The sequence below is a fragment of the Microcaecilia unicolor genome, unplaced genomic scaffold, assembly GCF_901765095.1.
Source record: "Microcaecilia unicolor unplaced genomic scaffold, aMicUni1.1, whole genome shotgun sequence".
Taxonomy (NCBI): Eukaryota; Metazoa; Chordata; class Amphibia; order Gymnophiona; family Siphonopidae; genus Microcaecilia; species Microcaecilia unicolor.
The window spans coordinates 102,136-129,200 of NW_021963025.1; the positions used below are offsets into that span (position 1 = coordinate 102,136).

The 27,065-nt window shown below is 47.8% G+C and overlaps 1 protein-coding gene across 1 annotated transcript in view; it reads right to left on the minus strand.

Annotated features, from left to right (window-relative positions):
- Nucleotides 1-4,159: 4,159 nt before the first annotated feature.
- The window catches only part of LOC115458773 (zinc finger protein 850-like), a gene marked incomplete at its 3' end in the record, with an annotated part of 52,355 nt that continues 29,449 nt past the window's right edge, over nucleotides 4,160-27,065 (minus strand). The window contains exon 2 of the mRNA XM_030188590.1: nucleotides 4,160-5,508. Coding sequence (XP_030044450.1) covers nucleotides 4,160-5,508 — 1,349 coding nt within the window. The remainder of the gene's footprint in view (nucleotides 5,509-27,065) is intronic.

The following is a 27,065-nucleotide window of genomic DNA, read 5'->3' on the forward strand; positions in this document are numbered from 1 at the left end:
AGAAGGAATTGATTACATTCAAAATAATTGGCAGGGAGTTTGGGGTGGTATAGAGTAAAATAGCATCAGCATAAATAGAAAGTTTGAATACCTCTCCTCCCACAGACACCCCAGAGATATTGGAATGAGCCCGGATAGCCAGAGCCAATGGCTCTAAGGCAATATTAAAAAGGAGAGGAGACAATGGACAGCCTTGTTTAGTACCCCGCCGGAGAGGAAAAAGTTGAGAATTTGTACCATTCACTGAGATTGAAGCCATCGGATCAGTATATAAAACTTTGACCATTTTAATAAAAGATGGACCAAAATTAAACCAAGCCAAAGTGTGAAACAAGTAATCCCATTCAATTCTGTCAAAGGCTTTCTCAGTGTCAAGTGAGACCGCTATAAACGGCTCACTTGAGCCCTCAACATGTGCAAGGACATTCCAAAAGAGTCTAGAGTTATCGCTAGCCAACCTGCCTATCGTAAACCCATTTTGATCTCTATGGATGATATCCGGCACAATATGTTGAAGGCGCAAGGCCAAGATTTTGGCATAGATTTTGTTATCAATGTTAATCAAAGAAATAGGCCTATAATTCTCAACTTTAGACGGGTCCCTATCTGGCTTGGGTATAACAATGATCTTAGATTGATAGAAAGAGCCAGTTTGACCTTCATAATGTAAGAGCGAATTATAGATAATATGTAACTTGGGCACCAGAAGATCTGCAAACATCCGGTAAAATTCCACAGGGAGACCATCATTACCTGGTGATTTACCTTTAGAGAGGGAATGAATAGCCTCCAATATTTCCTGTTGGGAGAAGGGTTGTTCCAAAGCGTGCTGTTGAGACCCATCAAGTAGAGGCCTATCAAGATGGTTCCCAAAGTCCCCAAAGGATCCTGATGAAAAATGTACCTCAGAGTCATATAATTTGTGGTAGTACGATTGGAATTGCTGGGCAATATCTTCATCCGAGGTATATATGACCTGTGCGCAGTCAACTATTTGCGAGACCCTAATCCTATTTCTCTTAGTTTTAAGGTATTGCACAAGAAGATGGCTGGCCTTATTACTCTCAGCGTAGAATGTTGACTTATGAGCATGAATTAATTCCAGCGCCTCTTTAGAAAGAGTGGTATTAAAATCGTACTTCAAATTCTGCAAGCACAAAAGAGTCATTGAATCATTATCAACGACAAACTGGTCTTCCAATAGCTTAAGTTGAGCAGTTTTAAACTCCAGGTCTCGTCTACGCTGACGAGCGTGCATGGCAGAATAACGAATTATATGCCCTCTAATTGTAGCTTTAAAAGCATCCCACCACAAGAGTGCTTTACGCTCCTCCAATGGGTTAAAATGAAAAAATTCATCCATCTTGGATTTAATAAATTGAACAAAGCGATCATCCTGCAGCAGCAGAGAATTAAATCTCCAAGGTGGTGCACTCCGACTAGGCAATACTGCAGTTAAACTAAGACACACTGGCGAGTGATCTGAGAGAACCTTACTCAGTATTTCTGAATTACATATATGTGGCAATAAATTCGAGGAGATTAAAAAGTAGTCATTCCTTGAAAAACTCTCATGCGGAGGAGAGTAAAAAGTAAAGTCTTTCTCTGTGGGATGAAAAAGACACCAGGGGTCCACCAATCCCAGAGAGGTCTTAAGATCCCGGATCCTATCCAATGATTTCAACAGCCTGGGAGGACAGGTAGATTTCCTATCCAGGAAAACATCCTGCACTTGATTAAAGTCACCACCCAGTAGAATATTGCTGGCTCCAAAGGAAACAATCTCAGTAATTATATTATGAAAAAACGAGGGAGAGTCAGAATTCGGTGCATACAAGGTCCCTACTAACCAATTAGAATCGTGCAGTTTTAAGCTCACTAATATCCATCTCCCCTCAGTATCGGAGCACTGTTTTATAATGGAAAGTGGAAGGGAGGTGCGAGCAAGAATTGCAACTCCATTCTTTTTATGCACCGCAGAGGAGGCAGCAACAAGAGAATAGAACTGGTCTTGGAATCCCGCCACATCAGATGCAAGAAGATGCGTCTCCTGAACTAGAATAATATCAACCTGCAGCCCTCTAAAATACATCAAAACCTTCTTACGTTTTATAGGATTATTTAAACCTTGTACATTAACAGAGACTATTTTCATCTAAAGACAATATAAGTACAGGTTAGGTTCATAGGAACCAATCATGGAAAATGGCATCACAGGCATGGAATATCGTTGGAAAACTGCGAAGGAGACTATGCAAAAAGAAGAGAGACCAGAAGAGGTACCTAGGAGAGAAATAAAACCCTGGAAACTGCAAACCCCTCCACAGAGAAAGCAGGAACTGCACTGCCACAAAACCAGAGACCTTCAGGGTAGCAGACTGCCAGAAATGACAAGAACCCTCAGAGAGTATCAGTGAGCCGGCAGACTGCAGTGTGAGAGAACAACAGGAGCAGTAACAGGAGGAGTGATACCCCCGGTAGTACAGGCATCTGGAGAAAACGACTGCCAACAAACGTAATGCCCCCCTGGGACCAAAGCTGCAAGAGAGAAAGTCCGTTGTGATATGCAGAATTTTTAATCTATTCAATTCAAGAATCTTCCTTAACATACAGTGCTATAACTCCACTAATTTAATCCACCCTATCACTGCAATATAATTTGAACTCTGGTATGACATTATCCCATTTGTTGTTTCTCCCCTGCTAATCCAATTCCTTGAAAAGTTTTGTTCTCTTCACAAATTCTGTTGCTTCCATCCCTTTTGGCACCGATAGATTTTCACCCACTCCTTCTACTTGTCAAAAGGATTCTGGAGGTTTTCTTTCATATTTTAATACCCTTTGTGAACTGGGATCTGTTGATGCCATTAAGTAAACCTGGAGGACTATGGAAAAAGAAGCCAGCAGATCAATATAACATCATTGAAGATACCGCATGTAAACAAATTGCCCGACACAGGCCGTGTTTCGCCCACCAAGGGTTGCGTCAGGGGCTACAGTAAACAAACACCATCTAGCAGGTGAGGGGGGGAGAGAGCTGGGGGAGGCCCCAGAGAAGAGCAGGTCGGAGAAGGAGAGGGAGGAGAGAAAAGAGGTAATGGAGATCTGGTGTCAGAGGAGGAGGACAGTGACTCTTCAGAGGAGGAAGATTTTCACGGACTATTTCAGGATCCAGAGGACCTGACCAGTGGCCTGATTAAAAGGGTGAGGAAGATAAAAAGTACAGAAAAGGAGGTGGTGGAGTTGGGGAAGCAGGTTAAGATGGCAAAAGCCCTGTGCAAACTAGCCCCAGTGGAGCACCACAAGACCTATACAAAGGAGGTAACCCATTTACTTAAGCTTCTTCAAAAGAAAGAACATTTGCTGGAGGTGTTACTGGAAATGTTACAGTTCCAAAATGATGTTTAAGATTAGAGGGGAAGTAAATACACTAAATTTGAATTAATTACATTAACCTGCATTGTACGTTTAGGAACATGTGCTTAAAGCATTTGGAGCTTGCACATGTGAGGACATGTGCTTTTCACCAATACAAAGGCCAGATAGTTAACTTTAAAAAGAAAATGTTTATTTCTAATATAGGCAAGATAACAAATTTACAATAGAGAGGCAATTTTAGAGAGGATCTTTTACCAATGGAAGTATGCTACAAAATAACAGGTTTGATTGTAAATGAAGCTGGATAACTCACATTGATGGAGGCTGCTATGGAGAGTGATGCAGGAGATCCTTGCTGGAACAGGAAGTTTCTTTGTAGATTTGCTGTCTGATGGAGCTTGAAGCCGTTTCTTTCAGGTGGATGTGATGTCCAGCTTGAGAAGTCAGGATTCCAGGAGATTCTAGCTTGCTTTTAGATTTAATCACTTCAGGGCAGCGGCGACTAGGACAGGAGCATCAGGAACAGCCAGGAAGAACTCTCCTTCTAAAGAAAGAGCCCCTGCTTTTAAAGTGTCTGAACTGGGCATTTATCGTCAGGTGGTTGCCCTTGGTCCAATTAGAAAGCTCCTGGGTAGCTGAATTCTGGGCATCTGGCTTTGAGATGGAGCATGGCAACAGGTCAAATGCTCAATGACATCACAAGACTTCCTGCCTGGACATCTGCTAGTCCATTGTCTGAGAGTGATTGAGCTTAGATGGGCTTAGGACATGGAAATAGCTTCTCACCTGTGTGGATTCTCTGGTGTCTGGTCAGTGTTTCCTTCGCAATAAAGCTTTTACCACACTCAGTACATGTAAACGGCTTCTCACCTGTGTGGATTCTCTGGTGTCTGGTCAGTGTATTCTTCTCAGTAAAGCTTTTACCACACTCAGTACATGTAAACGGCTTCTCACCTGTGTGGATTCTATGGTGTATGGTCAGTGTTTCCTTCGCAATAAAGCTTTTACCACACTCAGTACATGTAAACGGCTTCTCACCTGTGTGGATTCTCTGGTGTCTGGTCAGTGTATTCTTCTCAGTAAAGCTTTTACCACACTCACTACATGTAAATGGCTTCTCTCCTGTGTGTCTTCTCTGATGTCTGGTCAGTTTACTCTTCTCAGTAAAGCTTTTACCACACTCACTACATGTAAATGGATTCTCTCCAGTGTGTCTTCTCTGGTGTGTGGTCAGTGTTTCCTTCGTAATAAAGCTTTTACCACAGTCAGTACATGTAAACGGCTTCTCACCTGTGTGCATTCTCTGGTGTATGGTCAGTGTTTCCTTCGTAATAAAGCTTTTACCACACTCAGTACATGTAAATGGCTTCTCACCTGTGTGGATTCTATGGTGTATGGTCAGTGTTTGCTTTTTACTAAAGCTTTTACCACAGTCAGTACATGTAAACGGCTTCTCACCTGTGTGGAGTCTCTGGTGTCTGGTCAGTCTTTTCTGCTCAGTAAAGCTTTTACCACACTCAGTACATGTAAACGGCTTCTCACCTGTGTGGATTCTCTGGTGTGTGGTCAGTGTTTTCTTCTCAGTAAAGCTTTTACCACACTCACTACATGTAAACAGATTCACCCCTGTGTGGATTCTCTGGTGTATGGTCAGTGTTTTCGTCTCAGTAAAGCTTTTATAACACTCAGTACATGTAAACGGCTTCTCTCCTGTGTGAATTCTCTGGTGTCTGGTCAGTCTTTTCTTCTCAGTAAAGCTTTTACCACACTCACTACATGTAAATGGCTTTTCTCCTGTGTGGATTTTCTGATGTATAGTCAGATTTCCCATTACGCTAAATCTTTTTCCACACTCAGTACATGTAAATGGCTTTTCTCCTGTGTGGATTCTCTGATGTATGGTCAGTGTTTTCTTCTCAGTAAAGCTTTTACCACACTCAGTACATGTAAACGGCTTCTCACCTGTGTGGATTCTCTGGTGTTTGGTCAGTGTTTGCTTCTCAGTAAAGCTTTTACCACACTCAGTACATGTAAACGGCTTCTCACCTGTGTGGATTCTCTGGTGTACGATCAGATTTCCCATTATGCTAAAGCTTTTACCACACTCAGTACATGTAAATGGCTTCTCTCCTGTATGGATTTTCTGGTGTCTGATTAGTTTTCTCTTCGTACTTAAGCTTTTACCACACTCACTACATGGAAATCGCTCAATGCTGTGGATTCTCTTGTGTTTTGTGAGGTGTTCTTTTTGACTGAAGCTTTTATTACAGTCAGTACAGGTAAATGTTTTCATTCCAGTGTCAGTTTTTGGGTGGTCTCGGAGACTGTCTGTAGTGAAGCTTTTACCACACATAGTAGAGGCAAATGGTTTCAATACTGAATTAAGCCTCTTGGGCATTGTGAGGTTTCCTTCCCAACAAGCACTTTTACCACTGTCAGCAGAAGTATATAATCTCTCATTTTTTTCGATTTCTTGGCATTTTGAGAGTGTTGCCTTCCTGAAAAATATGTGTTCAGATTTAGTAGAAGTGTCCGATTCCCCGGCAGTTTGAGCTTTTTGGTGATCTATGACTGCTTCCTCTTGACTAAAGCTTTTCTGACATTCTGCACTTGAAACTGATCTCTGTCCTTGGTGGAAATTTTCTTCCTTGTTGGAGCTTTTCTCACATCCAGGACATGAAGATATTCTCTCATCAGTGATGTTTTTCTTATGTTTTATAATGTCTGCTTTGTTCGTAAAGCTTTTCCCATATTCTGTAAATGTACACATTGTAGTTTCTTTATTAGTTTTCTTGTGTTGCATTAGCTTTTCCTTCCTATTGAAACCTTTCCCACATTCAGAACCTGTAAAATGTTTCTCTTTTAGGACTGTTTTCTGTTGTCCTTCTAGTTCTCTCTTTAGACTGACATTTCCCCCATTGTCCGTACATGTAGATGGTCTCTCTTCAGTATCAGATCTAAGAAGTGATTTTAGAACAAAATAATTGCTGAGGAATATCTGACAAATATCACAGGAACAGCTTTGATCTCTCATCTGGTTTCTCTCCTCTTCCCCTGCCTGTTTGAGATTACTGATACTGTTTTCACACAGAGCTGAGCCTCCTGGTGAAGGTTTTTGTTTATTTTGATTCTTTTCCTTTTCTCCCCAGTCAGAACTGGAAGAAGTTTTCTCTTTGTCTCTTTCTGATAACATCTTTTCCCCTTCAGGCTTCTCACTGAGCTTCCAGTTATGTGTCTCTGTATTACTGTTTTTAGGGTCCTCTTTTTCTTAAAAGGAAAAAAAAAGAGCATTGTGTATTATTGTAGGAAAAGACATAAAAACAATCTTACAATCCAAACGTATCACAGGCACAAAACAGCAATGATGAGCCAGTAATTATTACATTGTAAAATGGACAAACAATCCACCTAAAGCCACCTAGATAAACTTTTTTTTATATATTTTTAAGGGAGGGGTTTGTGGGGTGCTATGTGTTTTTTATTCTTAGTTATTTGTGTTTATCTTTAGGGGGTTTGTTTGTCCATTTTACAATTTTACCCCTGAATGCCGAAACATGTTGGGCTGACGAACTAATAGAAAAAGTACTTTGGACTTAGATTTTCCACTACTTATAAGGCTGTTTTGATTCCTTAAAGGATTTTAAGAAATAATTACCGGCTTCTCATTGCTGGTTTGTTATTGTAAGAGAAGAACAATTTAACAAGGTTAAGGGTCATAGGGTTGCCATGTGGAAATCAGCACTACCGTCCGGCATACACAAAGTTTGCCGTGTGCCATTTTCCATGTCAGAAAACATTTTTCTACTTTGTAGCGTGGGTTCATGGTGTAGGTGCGTCTGGCGGTAATTGCGCACTGACCGATTACCGCTGCGTTAAAATGTGAACCTGCTCAGGCATTAAATGGCTGCAAAAAACAGATAGGCAACCGATCCACAAAATCCAACGTGGAAACAAACACAGCAGATCAGTCAATGATATGGTTCAAAACTTTATTCTAGAGTCATTGCCCAACACAGACTGTGTTTCGCCCACCAGGGCTGCGTCAGGGGCTTTAAATTGAAACCAAGTTTCAAACCGAAGCAAAAAAACAGTGTGATGCCTTCTTCCAAGGTGAACCCAAGAAATTCACTCCGTGGACCGCGTGTATATGCTGCAGGTCCACGGAGTGCATTTATTGGGTTCACCTTGGAAGAAGGCATCACGCTGGTTTTTTGCTTCAGTTTTGAACTCATTAAATGGCTGCATGCAGATTTCTGTTTTAGCAGACGGCTATTTAGGCTTCCATTTAAAACAAAGGCAATTCCACACGCCCACACTACCAAGCGCCACATACACGTGCGGAGGAGTGGCCTAGTGGTTAGGGTGGTGGACTTTGGTCCTGAGGAACTGAATTCGATTCCCGGCACAGGCAGCTCCTTGTGACTCTGGGCAAGTCACTTAACCCTCCATTGCCCCATGGAAGCCGCATTGAGCCTGCCATGAGTGGGAAAGCGCGGGGTACAAATGTAATACACAGACCCCTTTACATTCCCTCGAAGCAGAAAATACAACATATCCATGCTGACGATTACCAGAGATGCAGATAGAACAGATGATGTCACTCAAGCTGATATTTAAAAGCTCCTTGTTGGTCTTCCCACATCGATATAACAGCCATCAGAGTCTTGATCCTGTCTCCAATGGTGGCCAGTCTGGTCACAAATGCCTGTCAGAGCCCAAAAAGTAGATCTATTTCTCATGGTTCATTTTCACTGACGAGCAATGGCTCTGCGAAGGGGCAGACTCAAGAAGAATGTCAGGAAGTATTTTTCACGGAGAGAGTAGTGGATGCTTGGAATGCCCTCCCGCGGGAGGTGGTGGAGATGAAAAGGGTAACGGAATTCAAACATGCGTGGGATAAACATAAAGGAATCCTGTGCAGAAGGAAGGGATCCTCAGGAGCTTAGCCTAGAATGGGTGGCAGAGCTGGTGATTGGGAGGCGGGGCTAGTGCTGGGCAGACTTATACGGTCTGTGCCGGGGCTGGTGGTTGGGCGGCGGGGATACTGGTGGCCAGACTTATAAGGTCTGTGCCGAAGCCGGTGGTGGGAGGCAGGGATAGTGCTGGGCAGACTTATACGGTCTGTGCCAGAGCCGGTGGTGGGAGGCGGGGCTGGTGGTTGGGAGGCGGTGATAGTGCTGGGCAGACTTATAGGGTCTGTGCCAGAGCTGGTGGTGGGATGAATTTATCTTCTTGGGCAGACTGGATGGACCGTACAGGTCTTTTTCTACCGTCATCTACTATGTTACTATGAGGCTTATTTTCAAAGCACTTAGCCTCCCAAAGTTCCATAGAAACATATGGAACTTAGCCTCCCAAAGTGCTTTGAAAATATGCCTCTATGTTACCTGACTACAAATATTTTTATGGATTTTCCTCTTTGAACCCTCTATCGTAGTTCCTTTGACCACATCCTCTGGTACAACGAACAGCTTAATTATGCACTGCAGGTAAACAACCTTTCTACATTCTCTTAGGCTTCCGTGGCAGGCGTCATGTTGTGGTTGTTCGTGTCTTGCCTTGTCTGAGTAAACGTAATCAATGTTTCATTTATTGTACTGTGATTTTCTTCTTCTTCTTTTGTTTTTTTTTTATATTTTTATTGAGAGAAGTTGAACCATCTTAATAAATTGAGGGCTAAAATGGAACCATTTTAACACATGAAAAATATAAGGCCATTCAATTCTATCAATTGCTTTTTTGGCATCAAGTGAAACAGCTACATAAGGTTCTTTGATATTTTCTGTAAATGCGAGAATATTCCAACAGTCTTGAGTTATCATTAGCCAATCTATTAGGAGTGAAACCGTTCTGGTCTCTATGTATAAGCTCAGGGAGTGTGTTTTGTAGGCGTAGAGCCAGGATTTTTGCATATATTTTGTTGTCAATATTTATTAATGAAGTAGGGCGATAGTTCGCAACTTTACTTAAATCTCTATCGAGTTTTGGAATGACAATTATAGTGAATTGGAAAAAGGAACCAGATTGCTGATTATCAGAGATTAAAGATTTATAGATAATATCCAATTTGGGGATCAATAAATCTGCAAATTTTGGTAAAATTCGGCAGTAAAGCCATCATTCCCAGGAGATTTCCCTTTGGGAAGAGATTTACGTTGGGTGAAGAAAAATTTTCTCCGATTTGTTTTAAATTTACTACACTGTAGTTTCATCGCATGCCCCCTAGTCAGGCCAGAAACAGAGCCAAACCTGAACCAAACTCACACCAGAAATAGTACCTGGCAATTAAAGTCTGAATATACTTAAATAACAATCATCAGCTGCAAGAAAGTAACATTCAAAACAACAGCTCCTGGCAATAACTATAAACAGGGCGGGTTCTTGACCGGTCTGGAGGGTCTAGAGGAAAGAAAATTAGCAGGTAAGATCTAATTTCACCTTCCTCAGTGACCCTCCAGACCGGTCAAGACTTGGGACGTACCAAAGCAGTAAACATCTATGGGCAGGACCCCCGAAGGACAGAGGTCAAAACTGCTGCACCAAAACTTGCCTCTTCCTTGCATGCACATCAATCCTATAATGTTTCACAAAGGAATGTAAGGAAGAACAAACAGCCGCCCGACAAATATCCAGCGGAGGGATCATACTATTTTCCGCCCAGGAGGCCCCCACTCCCCTAGTGGAGTGAGCTGTAAATACCTGAGGTACCTCACGACCCTTCAATAAATAAGCAGATGCAATCGCCTTCTTTAACCACCGGGCTATAGTTGCCTTGGAAGCGGCTGCACCCTTCCTGGCCCCTCCATACAGAACAAACAACCGATCCGAAGTCCTGAACTCCTGAGTTCTCTTTAGATAACAACGTAATACCTGCCGAACATCAAGCTTTGCGAGACGACGTTGCTCTGGATCTCCTGCCGGATCCCCTAGAACTGGCAAAGAAATCGCCTGATTCACATGAAAACTGGAAACCAACTTAGGCAAAAATGAAGGCACTGGTCGTAAAGAAACCTTTTCCTTGGAAAAAGACAAGAAAGGGACCCTACAGACAAAGCATGAAGCTCCGACACCCTCCGTGCTGACGTAATGGCCACCAAAAACACAGCCTTCAAGGAAAGATCTTTAACAGAAGCCGAAACCAAAGGCTCAAAAGGAGGCCGAACCAAAGCATCCAAAACAAGATTCAGATCCCATGGAGGAACCAATCAACAGTGAGGAGGACAAAGCAACTTGACCCCTTTCAGGAAACTAATCACATCAGGCGAAGAGGCTAAGGACTTGCCCTGAATCCTTCCCCAGAAAAAAGACAAGGCCGCCACCTGCACCTTCAAAGCAGACAAGGCCAAACCCCTGTCCAACCCATCCTGCAAAAAATCCAAGACTTCCGCAATTGAAGCACGACGAGGAACAAAATCCCGATCTTGACACCAGTGCTCAAAAAGTTTCCAGACACGAACATACGCCCGAGAAGTGGACAGCTTGCGAGAACTCAACATCGTAGCGATTAACTCTAGAAAGAAAACCCTTTCTTTCTCAGCATTTGCCTCTCTAGAGCCAAGCCATAAGAGAGAAAGGAGACGGATCTGGCATTACAACTGGACCTTGACACAAAAGAACCTCCTCTGTCAAAGAAATCGGATCCACTTCAGCTGGAAGCACCAGATCTCCGTACCACAAAAATTTGGAGCAACCAACATCACCAGACCCGAGTGACACTCGATGAGCTGAACCACTCAACCGACTAGGGGCCACGGCAGAAAAACATACAGTAACTCCTGCGACTGAAAAACCGATGGACTTGTGCATTGCCTGCTGTCACCATGAGATCCATCACTGGAAGACCCCATTCCAACACAATACGACTGAACACTGACCAATGGAGAGCCCACTCTCCAGGATCCAGAGTATGCCTGCTCAGAAAATCTACGTCCACATTGTCCACCCCAGCTACATGTCCTGCCGAAAGAGCCTGAAGATGAAGTTCTGCCCAGAGAAACAAAAGCACCGCCTCTTCTGTGACCGCTCGGCTCTCTGTGCCCCCTTGATGGTTGACATAAGCCACGGCCATGGCATTGTCGCAAAGAACTCTGACCACCTTGCCGAGAAGGAAAACCTGGAAGAACTGAAGAGCCAAGCGAATGGCCCGAGTCTCCAACCGGTTGATGGACCACTGAGCTTCCTCCCAAGACCACCGACTTTGGGCTACCTGACCGAGACAATGAGTTCCCCAGCCTGTCAGACTGGCATCTGTAGTGAGTACTATCCATGCTGGGGATTATAAAGGCATTCCCTTTTTCAAGTTGCCTATGTGGAGCCACCAGCGCAAGCTGCAACAAGGAATTCTGGACAATGGCAAACGCATCTCCAACTCCTGCGTTTGAGGAGCCCAACGGCTCAAAAGATCTGACTGCAACTGTTGCATATGCGCCCTGGCCCACGGAACTACTTCTATGGCTGCCACCATCATACCCAGAACTTGAAGGTAAGCACGGGCCGTCGGCATTCGCTCCGCAAGAAATCAACAAATCTGATCCTGCAGCTTGAGAATCCAAAGGGGCGGTAAAAATACCCGGCCCTTTACCGTATCGAACAGAACCCCCAGATATTCCAGAGACTGCGACGGACTGAGATGACTCTTGGACAGATTCACCACCCAACCGAGGGACTCCAAAAAATGCATCGCTCGGCTGTAGCTATTTCGCACTCCATCTTGGACTTGACCCGAATCAACAATCGTCGAGATAAGGGTGCACCAAAATGCCCTGCCTCCGCAATGCCGCCACCACCACTACCATAATCTTGGAAAAGGTGCGGGGAGCTGTCGCAAGACCGAAAGGCAGCGCACAAAATTGAAAATGCTTGCCTAAGACGGAAAAACGAAGAATGGTAGGCCTTCCTCCCAAAGGAGTCTAAGGTTCTAGAGTCCTTGCCCGGGGGCGCCGAAGAATGCTCCCTAGAACTCTTAGCCTTCTTTAGGGCCAAATCCACAACTCCAGAGTCAAGAGGCAACTGAATGCGCATCAGCTCTGGGTCCCCATGGATCCGGTACTGGGACTCGATCTTCTTGGGAATGTGGGGATTACTTAAAGGCTTGGTCCAGTTCGCCAGCAATGTCTTTTTGAGGACATGATGCATGGGTACTGTGGACGCTTCCTTAGGTGGAGAAGGATAGTCCAGGAGCTCAAACATTTCAGCCCTGGGCTCGTCCTCCACAACCACCGGGAAGGGGATGGCCGTAGACATCTCCCGGACAAAGGCCGCAAAAGACAGACTCTCGGGAGGAGAAAGCTGCCTTTCAGGGGAGGGAGTGGGATCAGAAGGCAGGCCATCAGACTCCTCGTCAGAGAAATATCTGATGTCCTCCTCCTCCTCCCACGAGGCCTCACCATCAGTATCAGACACAAGTTCTTGAACCTGTGTCTGAAGCCGTGCCCGGCTCGACTCCGTGGAAACACGGCCACGGTGTGAGTGTCGAGAGGTAGACTCCCTCGCCCGCACCGGCGAAGCTCCCTCCGCCGACGTCGGGGAGCCTTTCTGGGAGGCGACCGCAGTCGGCACCGCAAGCGGCACCGATGTCGGAGACCTCACCCTGGGCAAGGGGCCAGCCGGCGCATCACTCGACGGTACCGGTGATGCAAGCACCCCCCCGGTACCGGAGGGGAAGGGCGCAACAGCTCTCCCAGGATCTCTGGGAGAACGGCCCGGAGACTCTCGTGCAGGGCGGCTGTGGAAAAAGACATGGAAGCCGATGCAGGTGTCGAAGTCAGAGTCTGTTCCGGGCGTGGAGGCTGTTCCGGGCTGTCCAAGGTGGAGCGCATCGACACCTCCTGAACAGAGGGTGAGCGGTCCTCCCGGTGCCAATGCCTACTGGGTGCCGACTCCCTCGGCGACCCGGAGCTCTCGGTACCGACGCGGGAAGGAGACCGGTGTCGATGCATCTTTGACTTTTTCAAACGAAGCATGTCACCGGAGCTTCCCGGTACCGACGAGAAGGACGTAGAATCCAGCTGTCGCTTCCTCAGGGCCGAGGCCGAAGAAGGTCAGTCTCGGGGGGGGGGGCTGTACCGCAGGAGCCCTCAGGGTAGGGGGAGACCCACCCGAAGGCTCACCGCCACCAGCAGGGGAATGGACAGCCCTCACCTGCACTCCAGTCGAAGCACCACCGTCCGACGACATCAGCACTAGTGGAGGTCCCGGTACCACAGACGCCGACGCAGCCTTCCGATGTCTCGGCCCCGACGATGCAGAGGGTCGATGCCTCGATGCAATCGATACCGTCGCAGCCGAGGGCGGAGGTCTTGACGCACTCGATACTCCTGGTGCCGATGCCGACGAAGAGCCCGAGAACAAAACGTTCCACTGGGCCAATCTCGCTACCTGAGTCCTTTTCTGTAAAAGGGCGCAAAGACTACAGGCCTGCGGGCGGTGCCCAGGCCCCAGACACTGAAGACACGACGCGTGCCTACCAGTGAGCGAGATTACCCGGGCGCACTGGGTGCACTTCTTGAAGCCGCTGGGAGACTTCGATGACATGGGCGGAAAAATCACGCCGGCGAAATCAAAACTTGTAATTGCAGTAAGGCACCAAAAGAGGGGTAGAAAAAACTCGACCCGAGGCCTCAAAAGGGCCTACCCCGAAAACGAAAGAAAACTTAACGGGGCCAAAAACTGGAAATACTGGAAGGGGAAAAAGACCGAAAGGCCCTTCTCCGAAATCCCTTTTTTTTTTTTTTTTTAAATCGAAAGTCAAAAGACGCACGAGGGTCAACTTAAGGTGTGCGAACGGCGCAAACACGACCGTACCGAGCGCGGACGAAAAGAAGACTGACGAACACGAGCCGGTTCGGGCGGGAAGACAGCCGCGCATGCGCTGTGCGAATGGGCACGCGAGGACTAGCAAAGGCCTTTGCTAGTGAAGTTTCCGATTGGAGGGGCTGCCGTGGACGTCACCCATCAGTGAGAACAAGCAGCCTGCTTGTCCTCGGAGAATGCTACCTCACCTTGCGTACTGTGTTCAATTCCGGTCACCCTATCTCAAAAAAGATATAGTGGAATTAGAAAAGGTTCAAACAAGAGCGACCAAAATGATAAAGGGGATGGAATTCCTTTCATATGAGGAAAGGCTAAAGAGGTTTGGGCTCTTCAGCTTAGAAAAGAGACAGATAAGGGGGGATACGATTGAGGTCCTTAAAATCCTGAATGGTGTAGAATGGGTAAAAGTGAATCAATTTTTCACTCTTTCAAACGTACAAAGACTAGGGGACACTCAATGAAGTTTCATGGACATACTTTTAAAATAAATAGGAGGAAATATTTTTTCATTGAAAGAATAGTTAAGCTCTGGAACTCACAGCCAGGGGATGTGGTAACGGTGGTTAGCATATCTGGGTTTAAAAAAAGGTTTGGACAAGTTCCTGATGGAAAAGTCTATAGTCTGTTATTAAGATGTTATGTTCTTCACTGAATAGGTAATTAAACTCTGGAATTGATTGCCAGAAAACACGGTAAAAGCAGTTAGCGTAGCCCCTCCCTAGATTGAGCATAAGATCAAACATAAGAACCGCCATACTGGGTCGGACCAATGATTCATCTAGCCCGGTATCCTTCTTCCAGCAGTGGCCAATCCAGGTCACAAGTACCTGGCAGAAACCCAAATCTTACTTCCGCAAGGACGGGCCTTGGCAGAGAGAAGGTCCCAGCCAGCAGCAGACAGGATGTGCCAGGACCCTGTACGAAGAAAGGAACGTTTGAGGTAAATGCGCTGGGGTTGGGGGAGGAGTGTCAGTGACGGAAAATGCCAGAGCGGGAGAGGGGGTAAGAGAGAGGGAGTTCCAGACCTGAGGACAGAGAGATTTGTGGAGGAAGTATTCCCCCCCCCCCCCCCCCCACTGCTCTGGGCCCTCAGGCACTGCCCAGTTGCCCGATACGTCAATCTGCCCCTGATGTTATGCTGTGAGAACATCGTATGGTTTCTGTACACTTTTTTACAATTATGTTTTTATTTTTTACAATTAATTTGTATGTTTTTACTATATAATTTATATTGTCTGTACTAATAGTTTTAATGCTTTATTTGTATGTAAAGTGTTGGGTCCTTCAATAAACTTTGCTTCCTTCAGCCTAATACCTCGACTCTGAGGTCCATCCATGGTTCACTAGACTTCTTCTGTTGTGTTGTTTGGTTTCTGTTGCTGATTCCCTCTTTCTTTCTTGCTTGCATTGTATATGGAATGGGTCATCTCGTCATCATTCATTATCAGTCACCCAGGCTTCTTGCACTGAGCCTCACCCACTGCCAATGTGCCTGAGAAGAGATTTTAAGAATAACGGGAAACTCTTACCTAGAGACATCAGGATCTCATAGTTGTCCTTCATCACCTCCCTCCAAAGCTCCTTCTGCTCCTCATCTAAATACTCCCACTCCTCCTGGGAGAAAGAGACAAAGACGTCCTCAAATGTCACCTGCATCTGAAACACAAACCAGAAACACAGTCAGGGACACGGGGAGGTACTCAGAATACATTTGAAATCAGCTCCTATCTTTGTTTTTGGGGTTGTAACTGTGCAGATTTTTAAACAATTCAGATTTAGAGCATAAGCATAAGAGCATAAGAATAGCCATACTGAGACAGACCAGTGGTCCATCTAGCCCAGTATTCTATTTCCAATAGTGGCCAAGCCAGGTCACAAGTACCCAGCAGAAACCCAAATAGTAGCAACATTCCATTCTACCAATTCCAGGGTAAGCAGTGGCTTCCCCATGTCTATCTCAATAGCACACTGTTGACTTTTCCTCCAGGAACTTGTCTAAACCTTTTTTTAAATCCAGATACACTAACTGTTGTTACCACATCCTGTGGAAATGAGTTCCAAAGCTTAACTATTCGTTGAGTGAAACAATACTTCCTCCTATTTGTTTAAGGGAAAATTAGGTTCACACCTTGATAATTTTCTTTCCTTTAGTCACAGCAGATGAATCCATTAACTGATGGGTTGTATCCGCCTACCAGCAGGTGGAGATATGGAACACTGAAAGCACATGGTGTTCCTGGATGCCCAACTCCCTCTGCCTTCAGTATATGAAGTTTCCAAAGCAGAGTGAATAAGAAAGGCAAAATAACATAAACTTTCCTCAAGAGAACAAACACCCCTGAACCGGAGCAATAACCAAAGGAGGGACGTTATCAACCTCCTGCAATAAAAACAGCAAGTAGTAACTCTGACAGCTTGTCTTCAAGTACTCCTGATTAGACACAATGTCTGTATGCAACATCTGTAGAAAAAACTAAAGTCAGACAGGGAGGGATCATGGATTCATCTGCTGTGACTAAAGGAAAGAAAATTATCAAGGTAAGAACCAAATTTTCCCTTCCTTGTCATCAACAGCAGATGAATCCATTAACTGATGGGATGTACCAAAGCACTCCCTAAGTAGGGTGGGAACAGGCAACTCCGCGAGCAAGCCCTTGCGCTCCAAAATACGCATCCTGCCGTGCTGCCACATCCAGCCTGTAATGCCGTACAAAAGAGAGCTGAGAAGCCCAGGTAGCCACATGACAGATCTCTTGAAGAGAAAAGACACCCGTTTCAGCCCACGAAGAGGACATTGCCCTCGTAGAGTGCGCTTTAAACGCTTCAGGCAGCAACCGCCCTGAAAGCAGATAAGCAGAAAAAAATGAGTTCCTTAAGCCAGCGGGCTATAGTGGCCTTAGACGCTGGAAACCCCCGTCGGGGACCTGCCAACAGAACAAATAAATGATCAGAATTCCTAAACTCATTTGACATCTGCAGACATCTGGAGCCCTGCGGACATCCAAAAGGCGCAATTGCCCACAGAAGTCCGGAAACTCCTCCTTACAAAAGAAAGGAAGAAAAATGTGCTGATTCAGGTGAAAAGCTGAAACCACCTTAGGCAGAAAAGAAGGCACAGCACGAACAGTTACCCCGGATTTCGAGAACAGTAGAAAAGGATCCTGACAGGAAAGAGCCTGAAGCTCAGACACTCTTCTCGCCGACGTCATTGCCACTAAAAAGACTGTCTTGAGAGTCACACCCTTCTCAGAAGCCTGTTTAAGAGACTCAAACAGAGATCGCTGGAGCGCCTTCAACACGAGCCACAGGTTCCAAGTCGGACAGGGCGACCGCAAAGGAGGACGGAGACGAAGCGCTCCTCTGAGAAATCGGACAATATCCGAATGAGCAGCAAGGGACAATCCGGAGACTTTCCCCCGGAAGCAGGCCAACGCTGCCACTTGAACTCAAAGAGAATTGTAGGCCAGGCCCTTTTGTAGCCCGTCCTGCAAAAAGTCCAGCAAAAGCGAGACAGACTTTGTAGTATACCACGCCTCAAAAGTGTGCCAGATTCGAGCATAAGTCACAGAGGTAGACCGTGTGCGAGCCTGCAAGAGCGGGGCAATAAACTTATTAAAATAGCCCTTGTCCCTCAATTGCGCCCTCTCAAGAGCCAGGCGTAAGACCACAGCAGCAAGGATCACCGGACCCTGAACTAACAAGTTCGGAACCCAAGTCAAAGGAAGAGGCGCGTCCACCAGCATCTGCCGGAGATCTGCGTACCACCACGGACGCCTTGGACAATCCGGGGCGATGAGGATCACCAATCCTCAGTGCAGGTGAATCCGAAGTAGCACTCACCCTACCAAGGGCCAAGGAGGGAACACATATAGGAGGCCCGAGCGCCAAGTTTGAGCCAGGGCATCCAACCCCGCCGAGCGAGGATCTCTCCTTCTGCTGAAAAAGCGAGGGACTTTGGCGTTTACGCTTGACGCCATGAGGTCCAAGCCTGGAGTCCCCCATTTGGCACAAATCTGAAGAAAAACTTCTTCTGCCAGTTCTCATTCCGCTGAATCGATTTGATGTCTGCTGAGGAAATCGGCTTGTACGTTGCTCTGACCGGCTATGTGAGCCGCGGACAGCAGCTCTCAGTGGCGCTTGGCCCAGTCGCAAATCTGAGACGCCTCCGCAGCAAGGGCCCTGCACTGAGTGCCGCCCTGACGAAAGATGTAGGCCACTGCTGTTGTGTTGTCCAACAGAACTCGGACAGGAAGACCCTTCAGTGTCCTGTGGAAGGCCAGAAGAGCCTGAAATATCACTCTCAGTTCCAAGCGATTGATGGACCATCCCGCTTCTGCGGTGGACCACAGACCCTGAGCATAGTGTCCCCGGCAATGAGCTCCCCAGCCCGAAAGGCTAGCATCCGTTATCACCAGACACCAAAAAGGAAGAGCCAGTGGCATCCCCTGCCGCAGCATGCTGTCGGAAAGCCACCAATCCATACTGCGCTGGGCCGCAGGAAGCCACTTTAGTCTGCGTTGGTATTCCTGGGAAATCGGAGACCATTACTGGAGCAGAGCAAGCTGCAGCGGCCTCATGTGAGCTCTCACCCAGGGAACCACCTCTATGGTGGCCGTCATCGATCCCAGGAGCTGAACAAAGTCCCAAGCTCGAGGGCGAGGCATCCGCAGCAGCAGGCGTACCTGATACTGAAGATTGAGATGCCTGTTGTCGGGAAGAAAAACGAACCCCAAAGCTGTGTCGAACTGGACTCCCAAATACTTGAGAGACTGAGAGGGGGGGTCACGTGACTTTTGGGCATATTTACTACCCAGCCCAGAGTCTGAAGAACTGTAACAACTCTGGCTGTGGCAAGTCGGCTTTCATCTGCCGAATCCGCTCTGATGAGCCAGTCGTCGAGATAAGGGTGAACTCTGATACCCTCTCACCTAAGAAAGGCAGCCACCACTACCATTACCTTGAAAAATGTCCAAGAAGCAGTTGCCAGGCCAAAAGGCAAGGTGCAAAACTGTAAATGTTGGCTCAATACCGTAAACCAGAGAAACCGCTGATGCGGCGGCCAGATGGGAATATGCAAATACGCTTCCTTGAGGTCCAGTGACGTGAGAAACTCTCCTGGCTGTATTGCCGCAATGACAGAGCGCAGGATTTCCATGCGGAAGTGTTGCACTCCTAAGCCCTCGTTGACTCTGCGTAAGTCGAGGATAGGTCTGAATGACCCGCCTTTTTGAGGCACCACAAAATAGATGGAGTAGCGACTGCAGCTGCGTTTGGCGGGAGGAACCGGAACCACCGCTCCGAGTTTCAGCAACACCTGCAAGGTCTCGTTTACTGCTGCCTGCTTGGCGGCAGTGCCGCATCGGGACTCCAAAAACGCGTCTCCCACCGGGGCAGCGAATTCTAGTTGGTAACCTTCTCTGATCAGGTCCAGGACCCACTGATCCGAAGTAATCTTGGTCCACTCCTCGAGAAAGAGGAAGAGACGACCACCTACTGTGGGAACCGACGAGTGGCCGGCGCCCCATCATTATGGAGGACGCCCCTGAACTCCTGGACATTGCCCGGACGCTGCAGCGCATTTGTCTGAACCAAAGGAGTTCCTCTGCTGGAAATGGGTACGTTGAACAAACCCCGCAGAGCGCCCCGGGTGATACCTGCGAGCTTTGCGAAAACGTGGCCTGGAAGAGGAGGGAAAAGAAGGACTTTTGGAAGAAGGCCTCGGCCTATCCTCAGGCAACCGTTGGGACTTAGAGTCCCCTAGGTCCTTAACAATCTTCTCCAAATCCTCCCCAAATAAAAGAAGGCCCCGAAAGGGTAACCTCACCAGCCTTTGTTTAGAGGCCATGTCAGCCGCCCAATGCCGGAGCCAAAGAAGGCGGCGGGCAGCAACCGCCACCGACATCTGCTTAGCCGAAGCTCTGACCAGATCAAACAGGGTATCAGCCAAAACAAAATAGAGTAGACTCCATACGCGGCCGACCTCAGCGAGGGAACCCGCTCCATCGGCGGGCTGCTCAATCACCTGCTGCAACCAGGAAAGGCAGCCCCGGGCTGCATAGGAACTGCAAATAGCCGCCCGTAAGGAAAGGCCCGAGATTTCAAAGGACCGCTTCAGCGCAGATTCAAGCCACCGGTCTTGCATATCTTTCAAAGCGACCCCTCCCTCCACCGGGAGAGTAGTCTTTTTAGTCACAGCTGTGACTAACACATCCAACTTTAGGCATCCCAAAGAGGGCCAACTGACTTTCACTCAGAGGGTAAAGGTGACACATAGCCCTGGCTATCTTCAAGGGACCATCAAGGTCAGACCATTGAGCTGAAATAAGCTCTTGGACGGAAGCATGGACGGGAAAAGCCCGAGAAGGCTTCTTAGTACTAGCCATCCTAGGATTAACAGAAGAGGCAGCGCACTCGTCAGGATCTTCAATACAAAGGGCCTGTAAGGCATCAGAAACAAGAGCTGGCAGCTCGTCGCGGTGGAAAATCCGAACTGCTTTAGGGTCATCCAACTCCTATGGCAAGCAGCCACCCTCATCTGGATCATCAGTCCGTGAGGGCCCGCCAGACCCCTCAGACTCCCCGAAACTAGACCACGGGGGAGAACAGGGTGAAGAGTCCCCCTCAGATGGGGTATTCACTCGTCTACACTTAGCATCAGCCAAAAGCTCAGGGGAAGAAATAAAGTCTCCAGCAGGTGCTGGGCTATCAAGAACTGGAGGCAACTGTTATGAATTAAGGCAACCCAGTCCGCAAGGAATTGTCAGGAGCCTCAGGCAGTGCTCTTTTTAACATAAAGGCCTTATGCATCAGCTCCTCTAGAAAACTCGAAACGAGGCGTCCCCCTGCACTCAGACTCCTCCGAAACCGCGAGGATCGAGTAACGTGGCGCCTCCAGCACAGCATCTAGGCAGCATGTGCTGCAAAGCCCCGCTGCTAATCTGCGTTTCCCACAGTGGGAGCAGCGCTTAACCCCTTCAGCAGCCATCAAATACAGAAAATAAAATGGTGCCTTCGCACCAAAACTTACCCCGCACATAGCGCTGTCAGTGGGAACCTCCCCGGAGGAGCTGGGCACCACTCTCAACTCAGGAATCAAACAAGCTTCGGTCAAGCTGCACCGTACCAGGAGCTCTGGAGAAAGCCTCAGAAATCGCCACGCGGTGAAAGTGAGCCTCTCTCTCTTTTTTTTTTTTTAACTGTGAGGAAAGTTAGAGGCAGGCAGCCACAGAGGAACTCCGGGAGGAGAGGGAATGGGGTAAGGCAGGGACAGGGAAAACCAAGTATGCCTTTAAAGTGGGCACCAGCAGCCACAACACCCCCCGCTCTACTGGCAAAGCATAGGAGCCACCCCAGGCAGAAATCCAGGAGCTGAGAAAGCGACGTCCACACCTGCTGGGAGATAGAGATATACTGAAGGCAGAGGGAGTTGGGCGTCCAGGAACACCATGTGCTTTCAGTGTTCTCTATCTCCACCTGCTGATAGGCGGATACAACCCATCAGTTAATGGATTCATCTGCTGTTGATGACAAGGAAAAGTATTTCCATGTAATTTCATTGAGTGTTCCCTAGTCTATGTACCTTTTGAAAGAGTAAAAAAAAATCAATTCACTTCTACTCATAGTAACATAGTAGATGACGGCAGAAAAAGACCTGCACGGTCCATCTAGTCTGCCCACGATAAACTCATATGTGTATACCTTACCTTGATTTGTACCTGTCTTTTTCAGGGCACAGACCGTATAAGTCTGTCCAGCAGTATTTCCCGCCTCCCAACCACCAGTCCCGCCTCCCATCACCGGCTCTGGCACAGACCCCGTATAAGTCTGCCCTCCCCTATCCTAGCCTCTCAACCACCAACCCCTCTTCCCCCCGCCACCCAATTTCAGCTAAGCTTCTGTGGATCCATTCCTTCTGCACAGGATTCCTTTATGCCTATCCCACGCATGTTTGAATTCCGTTACCGTTTTCATGTCCACCACCTCCCGCGGGAGGGCATTCCAAGCGTTCACCACCCTCTCCGTGAAGAAATACTTCCTGACATCTTTCCTGAGTCTGCCCCCCTTCAATCTCATTTCATGTCCTCTCGTTCTACCGCCATCTCCGGAAAAGATTCGTTTGCGGATTAATACCTTTCAAATATTTGAACGTCTGTATCATATCACCCCTGTTCCTCTTTTCCTCCAGAGTATACATGTTCAGGTCAGCAAGTCTCTCTTCATACGTCTTGGAACGCAACTCCCATACCATCCTCGTAGCTTTTCTTTGTACCGCTTCCATTTTTTTAACATCCTTCGCAAGGTACGGCCTCCAAAACTGAACACAATACTCCAGGTGGGGCCTCACCAACGTCTTATACAGGGTTATCAACACTTCCTTTCTTCTGCTGATCACACCTCTCTCTATACAGCCTAGCAACCTTCTCGCTACGGCCACCGCCTTGTCACACTGTTTCGTCGCCTTCAGATCCTCGGATACTATCAACCCAAGATCCCTATCCCCCTTCACCCCAAGATCCCACTTGGGGGGGGGGAGGGGGCAGCGGCGACCCGTCCCACGTGGCAGCCAACCAAGGAACGCCACTGGTATATCCTGAAACTACAGCTCGCTGTGGGGCGCCCAGGACAGGTTTGGGAAGCACTGCGTTAGGGGGCATGAATGGGACATTGCTGTGTTCTCTATCTCCACCTGCTGATAGGCGGATACAACCCATCAGTTAATGGATTCATCTGCTGTTGATGACAAGGAAAAGTATTTCCATGTAATTTCATTGAGTGTTCCCTAGTCTATGTACCTTTTGAAAGAGTAAAAAAAAATCGATTCTACACCACTTAGGATTTTGTATACCTCAATCATATCTCCCCTCAGCTGTCTCTTTTACTACTACTACTTATCATTTCTATTGCGCTACTAAACGTACGCAGTACACTTGAACATGAAGAGACAGTCCCTGCTCGTCAGAGTTTACAATCTAATTAGAACAGACAAACAGGACAAACAAGAGATAAGGGAATATTAAAGTCCCAGGCACATTCGAACGTTGGAGGTGAGAATTATTATATAGGATATCTAAATCTGCACTACCCAAGCTGCAAAGGCCTCAAATACAAATCAACCTCCACGGCCAACCGGGCGAGGAGTATGGGAGAAAAGATAACCTCCATGGCTTAGGGCCACGACTGAAGCAGAGTCTTCAGGGTAAAGCCAAGGTTCAGTTAGGGCAAGCAGATGGCGAGTACGAGAGATAAAGAGGTGATGGATGTAAGAAAGTTTGTTACAGACAGAGCGGGCATTCCACAGAGTGCAAGAGAAAGGCAGGGAAGGAGGGGAAAGGAACAGAAATTAGATTGAAGATATCACGGTGTGACCTGCACAAATAGGATGACAGCTAATGTGGAGGACCAGGATTGGGATTAATGTCCCCAGCAGAGAGCAGGAGAAGGAGCAAGAGAGTACGGAGAAGAGTAGGAGAGGTACGACGACAGCGACGAAGGAGATGGATGAATGGAAGGAAGGAAATGTTGAAGGGTGAGAACTGAGAAAAAGTCACGGAGATCCCTACTAGATATGGGGAGGGAACCGCCCAAGCGAGAAAAGGGGAAGTGAAAAAATGTCGCAGTAAAAAAAAGAAAAGGGACTACGCAGGAGAAATAGAGATAAGATTTAGTATCGAGAACTCCTCTATTAAGGGAAAAGAAGCAAACTTTTTAAACTTCATAACCACATTGTGGAACACGATAAGATCTACCAGGCTGTTTCTTGCAGCATAAAAACAAAAAAAAAATTCTGAAAGTCTAAAAAACAGTTTTAGAAAGCAAAAATAAAACAGCAGTCTATAAATTCAGCCAAAAATTATGCTATGCAGCGAAAATTAAACCCGGAAGTGCAGCTAAAGTGACTACGGGGAACAGAGACGGAATACAGACCGGGACTTCTCAAGTGGAGATTTATAATATCATGAAAGTTTCAGACGGGGGTTTCCAAAGCAGGCAGGCATAGAAATAAGTGTGGTTTATCAAGTACAAAGCTGATTGACAGGAAGGAAAAGGGGGGGGGGGGGGAAAGAGTGCCCATAGAGCCTGGCAGTAACAGAAAAATAAGGAAGCAAGACTTACTACGCAGTTTTAAATGTGAAGCAGGAAATGCCAACGTACAGCTAGAAAGCTGGCAAAGAATTGTAAGATTTAAACAGAATCAGAGAGCAAAACAATCCCCTGCTGCCCACCTCCTGCTCAGCACAAACCCCAAGAGCCATTCTCCTGCCCTTCTCCACACCTCCAGCTCCAGAAGGGAAGGGGAGAGGGAGAGAGGAAGGAGAATGTAAAGAGATGTCAGGAAGCAGAAAGTGACAGAGGGAGAGGGAGAATGTAAAGCAGAAAGTGAGAGTCTGGTAAAGCAGGAGGAGAATGAGGAAGAAGAACCTGAGGGGCTACAACAGGGAATAAAGAGCCCCAGGAATGGATTGAGCAGTGCCAGTCTCATTTCTTCTTGTGTGTGTGGCATTACCTGGCACTGCATCCCCTGCTGCCCACCCCCTGCCAGTGAGGGAAGGAGAATGAGGAAGAAGAGCCTGAGGGGCTACAGCAGGGAATGGATTGAGCAATGCCAGGCTCATTTCTTCTTGTGTGTGTGTGTGGCATTGCCTGGTACTGCATCCCCTGCTGCACACCTCCTGCCAGTGTGAGGGGAGGAGAATGAGGAAGAAGAGCCTGAGGGGCTAAAGCAGGGAATGGATTGAGCAGTGCCAGGCTCATTTCTTCTTGTATGTGTGTGGCATTACCTGGCACTGCATCCCCTGCTGCCCACCCCCTGCCAGTGAGGGAAGGAGAATGAGGAAGAAGAGCCTGAGGGGCTACAGCAGGGAATGGATTGAGCAGTGCCAGGCTCATTTCCTCTTCTGTGTGTGTTGCATTGCCTGGCACTGCATCCCCTGCTGTCCACCTCCTGCCAGTGAGGGGAGGAGAATGAGGAAGAAGAGCCTGAGGAGCTACAGCAGGGAATGGATTGAGCAGTGCCAGGCTCATTTCTTCTGTGTGTGGCATTGCCTGACACTGCATCCCCTGCTGTCCACCTCCTGCCAGTGTGAGGGGAGGAGAATGAGGAAGAAGAACCTGAGGGGCTACAACAGGGAATAAAGAGCCCCAGAAATGGATTGAGCAGTGCCAGGCTCATTTCTTCTTCTGTGTGTGTGGCATTGCCTGGCACTGCATCCCCTGCTGCCCACCTCCTGCCAGTGAGGGGAGGAGAATCAGGAAGAAGAGCAGCAGCTGCTGTGTGAGGGGAGGAGAATGAGGAAGAAGAGTCTGAGGGGCTACAGGAGGGAGTGGATTGAGCAGTGCCAGGCTCATTTCTTCTTCTGTGTGTGTGGCATTGCCTGACACTGCATCCCCTGCTGCCCACCTCCTGCCAGTCTCCTACCTGCTCAGCACAAACCCCAAGAGCCATTCTCCTGCCCTTCTCCACACCTCCAGCTCCAGAAGGGAAGGGGAGAGGGAGAGAGGAAGGAGAATGTAAAGAGATGTCAGGAAGCAGAAAGTGACAGAGGGAGAGGGAGAATGTAAAGCAGAAAGTGAGAGTCTGGTAAAGCAGGAGGAGCAGCTGCTGTGTGAGGGGAGGAGAATCAGGAGGAAGAGCCTGAGGGGCTACAGCAGGGAATGGATTGAGCAGTGCCAGGCTCATTTCTTCTTGTGTGTGTGTGGCATTGCCTGGCACTGCATCCCCTACTGCCCACCTCCTGCCAGTGTGAGGGGAGGAGAATAAGGAAGAAGAGCAGCAGCTGCTGTGTGAGGGGAGGAGAATGAGGAAGAAGAGCCTGAGGGGCTATAGCAGGGAATGGATTGAGCAGTGCCAGGCTCATTTCTTCTTGTGTGTGTGTGGCATTGCCTGGCACTGCATCCCCTGCTGCCCACCTCCTGCCAGTGAGGAGAGGAGAATCAGGAAGAAGAGTCTGAGGGGCTACAGGAGGGAATGGATTGAGCAGTGCCAGGCTCATTTCTTCTTGTGTGTGTGTGGCATTGCCTGGCACTGCATCCCCTGCTGCCCACCTCCTGCTCAGCACAAATCCCAAGAGCCATTCTCCTGCCCTTCTCCACACCTCCAGCTCCAGAAGGGAAGGGGAGAGGGAGAGAGAAAGGAGAATGTAAAGAGATGTCAGGAAGCAGAAAGTGACAGAGGGAGAGGGAGAATGTAAAGCAGAAAGTGAGAGTCTGGTAAAGCAGGAGGAGAATGAGGAAGAAGAACCTGAGGGGCTACAGCAGGGAATGGATTGAGCAGTGCCAGGCTCATTTCTTCTTGTGTGTGTGTGGCATTGCCTGGCACTGCATCCCCTGCTGCCCACCTCCTGCCAGTGTGAGGGGAGGAGAATGAGGAAGAAGAACCTGAGGGGCTACAACAGGGAATAAAGAGCCCCAGGAATGGATTGAGCAGTGCCAGGCTCATTTCTTCTTGTGTGTGTGTGGCATTGCCTGGCACTGCATCCCCTGCTGCCCACCTCCTGCCAGTGAGGGGAGGAGAATAAGGAAGAAGAGCCTGAGGGGCTACAGCAGGGAATGGATTGAGCAGTGCCAGGCTCATTTCTTCTGTGTGTGGCATTGCCTGGCACTGCATCCCCTGCTGCCCACCTCCTGCCAGTGAGGAGAGGAGAATGAGGAAGTAGAGTCTGAGGGGCTACAGCAGGGAATGGATTGAGCAGTGCCAGGCTCATTTCCTCTTCTGTGTGTGTGGCATTGCCTGGCACTGCATCCCCTGCTGCCCACCTCCTGCCAGTGAGGGGAGGAGAATGAGGAAGAAGAGCCTGAGGGGCTGCAGCAGGGAATGGACTGAGCAGTGCCAGGCTCATTTCTTCTTGTGTGTGTGTGGCATTGCCTGGCACTGCATC